The sequence below is a fragment of the Merops nubicus genome, unplaced genomic scaffold (genome assembly GCF_000691845.1).
Source record: "Merops nubicus isolate BGI_N331 unplaced genomic scaffold, ASM69184v1 scaffold35842, whole genome shotgun sequence".
NCBI classification, from domain to species: Eukaryota; Metazoa; Chordata; class Aves; order Coraciiformes; family Meropidae; genus Merops; species Merops nubicus.
In genome coordinates this window covers 297-13,110 of record NW_008594904.1, presented here as the reverse complement: position 1 = coordinate 13,110, position 12,814 = coordinate 297, and the positions used below count along the sequence as shown (strand labels likewise).

Here is a 12,814-nt window from a genome sequence, read left to right as displayed (position 1 = left end):
AGGTGACTACAAAGGGGAGCTGGAAGGACCTCATTGCTGCATAGCACACACCTTTTGTTCTCCAGTTTAGCTTTTTTCACTGAGGTTCCATGAAATGTTACAATTAGAGAGACCTGAAGTGCAGTTAGTTTTCTTAGTTCCTCTCAGTGCCTAACCATACTAACCATAGCCATTTCCTGCCCTCCCCGGTTCTGGTGTTTTGTTTGTTTTTTTTTTTACTTGTACTCCAGTGATCATTTAAAAGGGTACAAACCATAATCCTGCCTGATTTCACCTGTAGCAAACTTAGGTACACATTCTTATGTTACTGGTACCTTTAAAATCCATGGTGAGGGAGATAAGAGAAATATTATTGTAACAACTTCTGAATATGAAGATCACTAAAATTTATTTATTTACTTTTCCATTGAAACTGACGTGGTCATTTTCAGAAAGGTGGTTCTTATTCAAAAGCAATGAAATTGACATCTTCTTGTGTCTTTCTGCCTTTGCTACTGAACCTGTTTGTAAGTGGGTGCAAAGAAACAGTTCCAGGTGCCAGTGTGCAGCACTGGGGCTGGTGCTGGGGAAGGTGTATTTCCATCACGGTCATACTGGGCAGGGAGGGACAGCTCTCGCAGCTGAGTGCCTCCACAGACACCTTGGCAGAATGTTTCCCAGAAAACATTCCAAGCTAAAAGCTAAACCAAGCTCTGGTTGTGCCAGCAGTGTCTGGCTTTTCTGAAATGGCAGGCCAGCTTCAGAAGAGTGTGCTCTGAGCTCACTGGGCACAGCAGTGTTCCACTTCAAAATTCGTGTCTACTGCGCTGCTGCCCGTTAGCTTTAGTGCTGTTGCCATCTTCCCAGAGAAGCCGAGTTGGCAGGATCTCTGTGTTCCCTCAGTGCCACACAGTCAGCTTGGCTGACTTCACATTCATTTCAAGTTCCAGTTTACGACTCCTCTAAGAATTTTTAAAACAGCTTTTGTGATCTCTACCTTTATTTTTTGTTTGCTACCCACCCTCAGCATTCTGTCCTTACGAACCTGAACTGGCACCTTTTCTCCACGCTGGCTGGTGTCCCAGCCCCACGTTAACACCAGAGCCCAAGTGTTCTGTTCCCTCGGGGCCTTTCCTTCAGTGCTCTGTGGGGAGCCGTGCTCGCTGCCCCGCGCCCGGCCCTGCCCCGTGCCCGCAGGAGGACGTGGTGCCGAACGAGCGGCGCTGTTTTTCAGGTGTGGAAGAAATTGAATTCATGCAGCTGATGTTCAGAGAAGATTTCATCAGTGACAGCTATTTTGGCGGGAACCTGCATGGAGTCATAGCTACAGAAGAGCTTCACTTTGGGGAAGGCATGCACCGGAAAGCCTTCCGGAGCAGAGTGGTGCGGGGGCTCGTGCCCGTGTTCGGCCCCGGCCACTCCTGCGTCCTCAAGGTGCACAACGCCATCACCTATGGCACCAGGAGCAAGGATGAGCTCGTCCAAAAGAACTACAAGCTAGCACTGCAGGTGAGCTTCCCCTGTCCTTCAAAAGCAAGAGTTGTGGGGAAGAGCTGCCTTGCAAATATTCAAACAGATGGTCTGTTCAATGCTTTGAGTGGTACTCCACAAGCATATCTGTTTGTAATGCAGGAGTGCTATGTCCAAAACACTGCGAGAGAGTATGCCAAGATATATGCAGCTGAAGCTGAACCCTTGGAAGGCTTTGGGGAGGTACCAGAGTGAGTATATATGTATTTTCTTTTTTTATATACATAGACACATATGTATATATATTGTCTTGTGCCATAGCTGGCCACTGACTGTTAGAGCTGAGTCATGACCTAAATAATATGGAGTATTAAGATGGTGAGAGAGATTCCATTCCCATTAGAGAAGCATGATAAGGAGTAAAGACAGTAAGTAGCAGGCAAAAAGGTGATTTTGGTATAGAATTAGAGGATTTTATTAGTATTAAAATACAATATTTTTTATGTTAATAATATAAAAAAAATTACTCCTTCACTGACAGAACTCTGAGTTTTATTAGTTTTCTTCCCTTGGTTTCAGGATTATTCCTATTTTCCTTGTCCATCGCCCTGCTAATAACATCCCCTATGCGACAGTGGAGGAGGAGCTGGTTGGGGAATTTGTGAAATACTCTGTCAAGGATGGCAAGGAAGTAAATTTCCTGAGAAGAGACTCAGAGGCTGGACAGAAGTGTTGCACCTTCCAGCACTGGGTGTATGAGAAGACCAATGGAGACTTGCTTGTCACTGACCTGCAAGGTGAGTTGTCAGAGTGGAGGCATTGCACTGGCTTTCCCCTGGCACAGGCTGGTACCGCTGCAGGCAGTCCCGTAACTGCAGAGCTTCCAGAGACTGAGTTCTGAGCAGGGTTCCTCCCGGCTGCTGCGTGCTGTTGGCAGTGCTGCATGTGCTCCTTCCGTAGCCCTGCAGTGGGCAGAGTCATCTCCAGGTGTGGGCAGTGCCCTGGGCCTGGGCCTGTTTTATACAGCATCACATGCAGGTCAGGATAAAATACAGGGGAGAGAGTTAGGGTATTTCATTTTCTAGCCTCTTTTAAGTGCACTGTGTTCATTTGTGTGTTACCTGAGGGAACAGAAAGACATTAATTAATCACCTGCTGTGGCAGCAGGGGTTAACATGTATTAACTTACGCAGTATTGTGATGTCTATCTAATTAGCAGAGAAAGGGAATTTTTATCTAGCTTGTCATCTTGAAAGAAAACAGTTTGTAAAAGGAAAAACAAATCTCATGCTCCTAACAGGAGAGTTGTTCTTCTGCATGCCCCCTTAGTCCATCAGGACATCACTGTCAGTTAGGTCTGGCTTATTGTCTCACCTCCCCCCGAGGTTAATGGAATGTCTTGTGAGTTGAAGGCTGCAGTGGAACATCCCAGCCCTTCACTTTTTCTTGTGTTTAAATACTTACCAGCAATCTCTCAAGAGCAGAATGCTCCACATTCAGGTCCTGGCTAGGTTTGAAGAAACATGGTCCTTCAGAAAAAACAGAATGGTGAAGAAATTTCCTCACACTGGCTAAACATTGCCCTTGTGCTTCTATGGGTGTGACTCCTCCTGGCTGCTGGCCCTGTAGCCCACACAGTATGCACTGATGTGTTTGAAACAGAGAAAGACAGACCTTTGTTAAAGAAAACCAGGAAAAGGTAGAATCTTCTGAAATATCCCTTATTCTTTAATAAGAGAAGGCAGTAAAATTAGCAACAAGACGTCTAAATAAGACCCCTGAAGTAATTTAAAGGGAGGAGGAAGAACAAAATCCTAGCTCCAGGGAAGCACAACAGCAGAAGTGGTATTTGAGCCTCTGTAATTGCAGCCACAAAGGACAATAGCCCTGCTGCTGTTGAAGAGAAACATAGTTCTTCTCTGATCATCTTCTCATTTAAGTGTCTAGGCTGCATTTTTGACCCATAGCAGCTGAGATTTCTGAGGGTATTTCCCAAGGAAAATGGTCTTGAGACCATCATCTTCCAGTATAGAAAAGAAATGTGCAGTGCAGGACTGGATTTTGCCTATAAACAAGTCAACAAAGAGACAGGTTGAAACCCCCAATTTTTTTTTTGAAATACTGAATGAGAAAGAAGTAAAATCACTGAAGAAGTAAAAATGAGGTTGACTGACCTATTGATACTTGGTTGACAAAGCAAATAGGCAGTCGGTGCTGGTAAATGCTGTAGCCCAAGTTCACAAAGCATCAAACCCACAAGCCCCACGGATGAATCTGCACCTCTCAGGGCAGGTGCATAAGCAAAGATCTTCTGTGTTTCTGACAATGCTGACACGAGAGTGTCACCCCTCACCCCTGCCCCCCCTCTGTCTGGCACTGGGGGCAGTTGGGCTCTACTGATCCCCTTGCCAGCTGTGAACTGCCTGCAGGAGGCTGAGGTCTGGGAGCTGCCAGGGACAGAGAGCACAGACAGCTGCTTTCTGAGCAGGGGACCTTAAAACATTTGGAAAAAATGGTGACAAATCATCAAAATAAAAAATGTGGATCAGTAAATAATATTTCGTGCCTCTGCATATGGTACTGTTGAATCTGAACATATTCCTAGAAATTTTAGTGTAACATAAGCTTTCTGTTTGCTTGCTGCCTTGTAGGTGTAGGAATGAAGTTAACTGACGTTGGCATAGCAACGCTGGCCAAAGGGTGAGTGGAGAATGATTTCTCAGTGCATGGCTTTGCTTTACACACCAGTCTCCTCACGGGTGAATGTGGTGGGGAGGGTGCACTGGAAATCTGTTCTGGCTTTAACTTGGGAAGAAAACAACCCTCATCTGACTCTTAACTTATTTTTGTTCATATTTATGGAGCCTGCCTATAAGTGAAACAGGTTTATTTTGTTCTAAAAGGATGGAGCTACACTGTAGATTGGGCTTTGCTTTTTCTTCATGCATCCCTTAAAATAGGTTTATTCAAAGGGCATTTCATGGGTGAAATCAGTATCTGTGGTGACTTACAAGCAAGTAATGCACTTCACGTGGAGGTACACCAGCTGGAGGAAGGTAGGGCTGAAAATGCAGGGCCAGCCCTGGCTCCAGCCTTGGGGCACAGTGAAAGCCCTGGGTTTTGTTCTGTCAGGAGCTGCTGACCATGGAGGAAATAGCTGAAGCCCAGATGCTGTTGGAGCCAGGGCTCCCGCTGGGTTTGCACTCACTAACACCTGCCCTAGAAAATTCCAGTACAAGCACTTATACCTGTCTAGCCCTACTACTAGATCCTGCTGCCAGGAGCTGAGGTGACCCTTCTCCCCTCCTAGTCTTCCCCTGGAGAAAGAGAGGATGTCTACTGTGGGACCTAGGGAAGAAGATGCCCTGAAAGGAGCCAAGATTTGTATTGCTCTTTTTGCTAGGAATTTAAAGGGCTGGAGCAGATACCTCATGAGAGAACCCAGCTGAGATCCCTCTTGCAGCCAGCAAAAGCACCAAAGCTTTAGACTATGTATTTATGACGCAAGCTTTTAGAAAGACTCTTTTCTTGGTTTAGAACTCTGTGGGTTAGTTTTTCCTCCTGCAGCAGGCAGTGACCATAAGCCTCTCCTGTGCCCGTGTTCTTGTCAGCTGCGTGGTCCGAGGGAAGGTGTCTGCTCAGCTTGGTGTAGGCTCTGCCCTGACAGAAATGTGGTAAGGGATCTGATGGTGTGTCTTCCCCTTCTCTCCCAAAACCAGTAATTCTCAGTGATAATAAAATATCTGCTAGTAATATTTAGAGGCCTGTTTTCTCATAGTTTTGTAGTGGCTTCAGGTCTTTTGGGACACTTCAGAGTGTGTGCAAAGATGTAGGCCTTTAGTGTTCTAACTTCCTTCCCCTTCTCTTAAGTTTATTTTATTAAATCTTCTAGCTATACCACAGGCCAGAAGAGCTGTTGGTAGGAACAGGCAGTGTAGGCAGCCGTGGAAACCAGCTAGCTGCTGGAAGAGGGAAGGGAATGGGGGGTAAATGTCTGTGACTAGTGCTTTAAATTCATACTCTTTTGAGAGACTAAAAGGGAAAGGAAGTTCTGATCACATATATTCAGTCTTTATAGTAAATGGGAGCTTGTCTGTATACTTAGGTTGCAGGAAAAAAACTCACAATACATTTTAAATTATTGAAACTTTGACCCCAGAACATTCTGGGAAAATCCTTAACATTTGCAGGCTGGCATCCCTTCAAAACTTACACTGATTTGCTCTTTTAGCTGTGGGTCCAAAGTGAAACCAGTTGAAATGAAGTTGCATCATCCTGTTATAGAACAGGTCATAAAAATTTTATTTTGGCAACACTGTTCTCTGGAGTCAGAAGATTTACAGGAATACTTTAATGACTGTTGTTGTTCAGCTCACTGTGGGAAATTCATCCTATAAAAACACATGCTGGACTAGGGAGGAGGGAGGTGGAGACAGAAAATAAGTACACAGTGCAAGCTGCAGTAAGAATCTCCTCAGTCACTTATAAGGGCGTATAATTTCCCCTCATAAACGACCTCTTAAAAATGCTAAGTATCATTTTGTTTCTCATTTAGCTAATGATATTGCTAGAAGGCAACAGATTTTTCCTGGCCCTGTATTTTTCTTCCATGCTTCTTTCTCAGAAAGGACAACTCTTCATTAATTCCTGCAGTTTGATTTTTAATTCCACAGACCTGGATGTTGTAAGCAAGCAAGTATGCAGAATTAATGTGTATTACTGGCTGTTGGTGCTTTGGGTAGTGTGCAGCCGTGCTGGTGAGAGGGCGTCTACCTCACGTGTTTGGGAGAACATACATAGTCCTACTTCACTGAAAATTATAGTACGGCACTGTTCTGATATGGACATCATTGTTAGAGAGGATACAAAGCTGATTATTTGTTGTAATTGCCTATAGAAATTCTCAGTTTCCTCAGCCACACTTTGCAGAGGTAGTGACCTCACTGATGACAGACAGGTCCTCTGCCTCCAATTCGTCTAAGCCTGGGCCAATCACATCAAGGCAAACCAAGAGTATCCTTAGGAGATGCTTCTGTGGTCTGTGATGGAGGCCACCAGCATCCTGGTCCATATCAAAAACACTGTGTCCAGCAGGACTAGGGAAGTGATTGTTCCCCTGCATTTGGCACTGGTGAGACCACAGACTGAGTACTGAGGTCAGTTTTGGGCACCGCAGTAGGAGAAAGACATTGAGCTTCTGGAGGGGGTGCAGAGAAGGGCAATGAAGCTGGTGAAGGGCCTGGGGAACATGGCTGGTGAGGAGCAGCTGAGAGACATGGGGGTGTTTAGTCTGGAGAAGAGGAGGCTGGAGGGAGTCTTAACTGCTCTCTGCAACTCCCTAAAGGAGGTTGTGGTGAGGTGGGTGTTGGTCTCTCCTCCCAAGGAACCAGCGATAGGACGAGAGGAGATGGGGTTAAGTTGTGCCAGGGGAGGTTTCAACTGGGTATGAGGCAGAATTTCTTCCCTGGCAGAGTGGTGAAGCCTTGGCCCAGGCTGCCCAGGGAGGTGCTGGAGTCCCCATCCCTGGAGGGGTTCATGTGTAGACATGGCACTTCAGGAGGTGGTTTAGTGGCCATGGTAGTGTTGGGTTGATGGTTGGACTTGATGACCTCAGAGGCCTTTTCCAACCTTTATGATTCTGTGATTCTATATTGTTCCTGGTTGGAATGTAAATTAAATATAAGTTCACTCTAAGATTAAACTTGTATCAGGGGGAAAAAAAAACCTGAAAAAAACCTCTTGTCTCCCCCACCCCTGTAATGCTCATAGTGCTGTCAAGCTTTCAAATAATCTAATGTCATAGTACAAATTGATTTTGATGCATTTCCCCAAGCTGTATAGCACTGTTTTGAATTATTCACAACCATTATTTATCTCCCAGTGTTTCTTGTAAATCAAGAAACAGCCTATATTAAAATTTTGTACCTGTCTTCTGCATTGCTTATTGCTATTAATGATTTTTTGGGGAGGTCCAGACTCACATTCCAAATATGAACAAACATTTGTTCTTTACTTGTTAAAGTTCTTTACTATGAGGGTGGTAAGACACTAGCACAAGCTGTCCAGAGAGGTGGTTGATGCCCCATCCCTGGAGACATTCAAGGTCAGGCTTGATGGGGCTCTGAGCAACCTGCTCTAGTTGCAGCTGTTCCTGCTCACTCCATGGGATTGGACTAGATGACCTTTTGAGCTCCCCTCCAACTGAAAGCTTCCTCTGATTCTGTGATTTTCTGGTGAGCATTTATGTATCCTCTGGCTTCATCTTTCCCCTCCTTCCAGTAGAGGCTATGGAGAGACTGATGTTTTCACCAGTTAACACTCTTCTTTATCCTTTGTCTACCCGTTTTTCCTGCGAATTGGAAGGGGAGGGAGTGCAGGTGGAAGGTCCTTTCTGCCGTGTGCTGGAGCAGCTGCAGCACAGGTTCCGTCAGTAGAGGGCGAAGCCCAACCGGGAACCGCAGCCCCTTGTGGGGGGGCCCGGGGGCGGGCGGGGCCCCCGCCACTCCCTGGGACAGGGACTGGTGCAGCAGGGTGCCTGGCTGCTGAGCGCAGAGGGTGAGCCAGCGCAGGGGCTGTGCAGGGGTGCCCAGGGTCACCCGGGTGTGGGCAGGGCCCAGCGGAAGGGGCGGGTACAGGGTGGCCCCTGGCTGCCGGCGGTGCCCTGTGCCACGCGAGGGGCGGGAGGTGCCAGGGCGTCCACAAAGCCAGTTCTGCTCAGCGGGGCAGCAGGAGGCCCTGGGGGGTTCAGCCCGGGTACGAATCCAGCATTCCCCTTTCACATCTAAGGAAGGTTTGCTTTGGGCCAACCCCCAACTGTCAGGTCTGGGAGATGGAATTCTGTCCGGGTTTTATTTGTCAGTGATCTAGTCAGTGAATGAACAGCATGTGCTGTGCAGAGTAGCAGAGTCCTGTTTTGTGAGACTTGGAAGGGCCAGTAGCTTGGTGTTACTGAACACAAAACAGATGAGAGCGATGGGGTCTGTACAGTGGAGAAGCCCCCCAGTGATGGAGACCTTCCCCAGTGCCACATGGTGTGGGCTGCAGCAGCACGGGATGCTCTGAGTCAGGCTCACAGCCCTGCCAAATCAGAGCAGAGCTCTGGTCACTGGCTCTGCCCAGGAGTGCTGCAGCCTGGAGGTGCACAGGGGGCTCTGTGGGAGCAGTGACTGACAAACAGCAACTGGCTGGGAGAGCTCTGGTGCAGAATGGGGTCTCACATCTGCAGATGAGGGTTTCTGTGGCCTGCTGTGGGGCTGTCTGCCCACTGCAGAGCCAGACCAGGCTCATCTGTGCCTCTCACCTCCCAAACGGTCGGGGAGTGTTAGCCACGAGATCGAGAGCAAACCTGTTCTAAGCAAAGGGAAAGGAAGATGGATTGATTTAGGAAGAAAGCTAGTGAAATAAAATATTCATGTGTTTTTAGTAGAAATGTTCTGTCTCTTGTTCACAGGATATTTATGCTTTTACTGCAAATTTTCTGGCATTTGTTGAATTCTAAAGCTGAAGTTAGTTAGCAGAGCATTCAACTGTTCATTTAAAGGATCTCTTGCTCATAGCAATGTCTGAGCAAATGCTGCTGTTTCTGATGCTTAGATGTTCATTCAACAACACACAGAAATTGGGAAATAACCAAATACAGACAGGAAAGCTATTTAGACAGACATCTACGTACTTCATGAGAAAACTGGACTTCTTTAGCTCAACTTTTTCATTCCAAGAGTACTTTTAGAAAGAAATTAGTATTATCAGAATTTTGTAGCATAAGAAAAACACATGAAGAGATTTTCTTCAGCTGTAACAAAATGGCCTCTGAGGAAATAAAAGAATGAAAGTAAGAGGAAGAGTGAATGGTCATTTTGCAGCCACAAATTAAAACAGTCAGCATGCAATGCAGTGAAACTTCTCACCTAATTGATAGCCCTGGAGGTTACTTATCATTAATATTCCTGCCAGAACACACCTGCACAAAGCACAATAGCAAGGAGGCCTCTGAGTCAGTCCCTCAGCAGAGACAGAGAATTTCAGGGAGCTGAGGAGGCAGGTGCTGGCCGAGGGCTGTCTGTGCAGAGCCTCATCATCTCTCTCTATCCCACGCTGCTGCAGCACCCTCCCCGCCTCACCCGACGGTGGAAGGTGCTCTAGCAGCAGCTGCTGTTGCCACTGGTGCTCACTGGAAAGACCCAGTGGTTAATTGAATAGTCAAGATAAATAATCAAAATATTTTGGGCTAGGTTTTGTTTCTTTGCTGGCAGTGCCAAGACTCCAGTTTCTGGCGTCAGGATCAATGCTTGTTATAAGAGATCTTCTTGCTGAGCAGAGACCTGTTTGCCTGAAGAACACCTTCTGCTGATGTGTCTGGAGCACACACCTGTTGGCTCTAGTGAAGGAGCTGCAGTGTAAAGTCTCAAGTCTATTATTTCCCTAAAGGAGCAAGAGAACAGTTCATTATCTTGCTGAGCTCCAGAGTATAGTCCTGAAGTAACAGTGGCACTCCTCTTAGACTCCCTTTGGGTAAACAAGCACATAACTTACTTGGAGAGGAGGGGAAAAAAAACTGCCAAACCCTTTGCAGTTCATCTGGCTGTTCATAGCTGAGTTGTTGCTCTAGAGCAGGGGAGGCTTACTGCCTAATTAATTTAGAGGGTAACTTTGTCTGGTATGAACAGCTTCACATGGCAAATAATAGTAAAATACATTTGGAGCTTTATTTTGTTGGAATACATATTTAACATTCAAAACCTCTGATTTTGAAGAAGATTCTGAGAAAAAAATATTGGTATGAGAAGACAAAAAGTATTCCTAAATATTTATGATCAGATAGTTGAACTCCAAAATAGTTATTTTATTGAAGTTAACCACCAGCAATAATTTAATTCCTGAGAAGATTATGGTTGTTCACCTGCAAAGTCTTCATCATCGTGGCTGCAACAGCTTGTCTGAAATCCTTTGGGATCCCTCCTCCATGGGTGGGCAAGTGTGACAGTGTTTAAAAGCAACAGCAAAATGTATGGATGACTTTTTTAGGCTGTAAGGGGGACTGCCAGTATGTATCACCGTCCTGGTATGTGCCTGAGGAAGCAATAAATATAACCTTTCGGATGCACTAGAGAAACATTCAGGTTTGCATTATCCACCAAAGGGATTTCATACCTCCTAGGTGGAATTACTGGTTCTAGGACAGCAGTGAGCCTGAGGTTTCAACTTTTCTATTTCTTCTCAAGAGGAGGAACGCTAGAGATGCAAGTCAGGACAGTTAGAGCTAAGTGGAGGCAGCTGTCCTCCACTGGCACCGTTCTTGGTGCTGAACACAGACGGGATTTCATGTATGTGTTACTGAGACAAAGTTAGCCAGCAGACAATTACATTCCCATCTCCATGAAATGAAAAACAGTACCCAGGACACAGACCACAGAACTATGCCTCTTTAACCCTTTTCCCTCTTCTGTCACTGTTTATCACCTGGTTTCCTTCACCTCTCAGTGGCTCAGTTTGATTTTCTGTGACATTTAGTTCTCAAAACAGCATGGGTGGAAGAGACTTGCTTCATGTTTTCAACTTGCTTATGAGTCAGCAGTCATACTCTGCCTCCCTTGTGCTGCAAATGAATCTTGAAGTCCCATTTGGCTTTCTTTTTTCTTTGTTGCTACAGATACAAGGGTTTTAAAGGCAACTGCTCGACTTCCTTCATTGAGCAGTTCAGAGCTCTCCACCAGTGCAATAAATACTGTGAGATGCTGGGGCTGAAATCTCTGCGAACCACTCATCAAAAACAGAGGAAAGCAACATCCATGAAAAGCAAAAATCTACCAAACTCATCGACTATAAAGAAAACAGTGCCCAAGAAAGCAAGAGAACCTAGAGACTTCATTTCTTCAGAGCACTGAGTTGCACTGTCCCATCCTGTGAAAACTCCTCTCGAGGATATATGGCAGTGGTAGGCACCAAAGACCTGGTGAGGGGACAGCTTTAGGCTTTTGCCTTATGACATCATTGTGAAGTCATCCTGATGCTGATACCAGCAGCAAAGAGAGGAGCTGATTCTGTGGTCTCGGTACCTGAGATTTAACACAGGGCCAAGGTTTTGAAGACCGTCGAAGCCACCTGCCTGGATTTCCTTACAACCCTTCTGTGTTTTGGTAACTGCATGTGTTGAGTCTTGGACACTGAGTGTGTACTCAGGTCCCTGGAGAACATCTTCTCTTCTGTGTGCCTGTGACCCTGTGGGTTCAGCTGTTACATAACCATCAGTATAATTAAGATGCCACTTAGTAAAAGTTTTGCACAGTATTGTTGCCCAGGCTGCTATAGAAGAATTGTTTTCTTTCCCAGATTATTGCATATTATAATCCTACTATAATCCTCTTCATGTATTTTTTTCTCTCACTTACATGTCTTTTAATACAAGACACAGCCATTCAGATTGTACATATCTGTCTTCTGCCCCCTACAAAATAAGCTGGCATCTTTAAGGTCCTCACAGAGCGATGTCATCATCTTAAAGATGGGCAACTCGTGTTATTCCCCTCAGAATTCCTTGCTTTCCATACAAGCTTCCTTGAATCTACAGTTACCTCCGTGGCACGGTCCTGTTGTGCTCACAGCAGTCCTGTTGCAGGACAGAGGTGTGGAGTCGGCGTGTTGCCCAGCAGCTGCCACCTGAGAGGGACCGTTACTCACAGAGGGGATTCCAGCACCTGGTGGCATTTTCAACTAGAATAAGTAGAGTGACTTTTCTGTGGAGCATAGAGTTGTTTTTTTGCAGGGACATGACAGGTGCCCTGGTGCAGTACCTGTCCACTAAAGAGTCATGATTCATCTGCAGTGCTTAGGCAGGAACAGAACTTCAAAAAGATACTGAGCTCCACTAAGCTCCGGGGTAGCTGCTGTGGAGATCTGCAGCCCGGGGAGGGAACTGTGCCTGTCAGAGGACTGCAGTGAGTTTACTGGGGGTGGCACCTGAAAACCCAACCTGCAGTGCCAACACAGAGGACAAGCACTGGTCATCATCAGGCTTCTTATGCCTCTGTGATTGCTAAATAAGGGGTGGTGCCAGAAACCAATACCCATGTGTAAGAGCCCCCTCAGTCCCGAGGAGGATAAAAGCAATTCAGGTAGCTTCTGCTTTGTATTGATAAGCGTGGGTGCCAATTAACAGAGAAACTGCTGGGGACTAGCTGGCAATGGGGACAGAACTCACCTGACTGCAGTGTAGATGCAACATCCAGGCTTGTCATCCGGGGCTTCCTTTATGGCTAATGGAGGTCTTCTCAATGGACTTGAGAGCAAAGTGTGGGCCATCTGAAAGACAAACATTTGGTATAGTTTAGATCAAGTGTGCCAAAAAAGTGCTTAGATCTCTGCATTG

At 46.0% G+C, this 12,814-nt stretch overlaps 1 protein-coding gene across 1 annotated transcript; it reads left to right on the top strand.

Moving 5' to 3' along the window:
• The first annotated feature begins 1,223 nt into the window (after positions 1–1,223).
• LOC103768750 (alpha-protein kinase 2-like) lies at positions 1,224–11,533 on the top strand. Its single transcript, XM_008935904.1, has 5 exons — positions 1,224–1,488; positions 1,612–1,700; positions 2,029–2,246; positions 4,101–4,149; positions 11,099–11,533. Exons 1-5 carry the CDS (start codon positions 1,234–1,236, stop codon positions 11,331–11,333), a joined length of 846 nt encoding a protein of 281 aa, XP_008934152.1. The 5' UTR covers positions 1,224–1,233; the 3' UTR covers positions 11,334–11,533.
• The last annotated feature ends 1,281 nt before the right edge of the window (positions 11,534–12,814 follow it).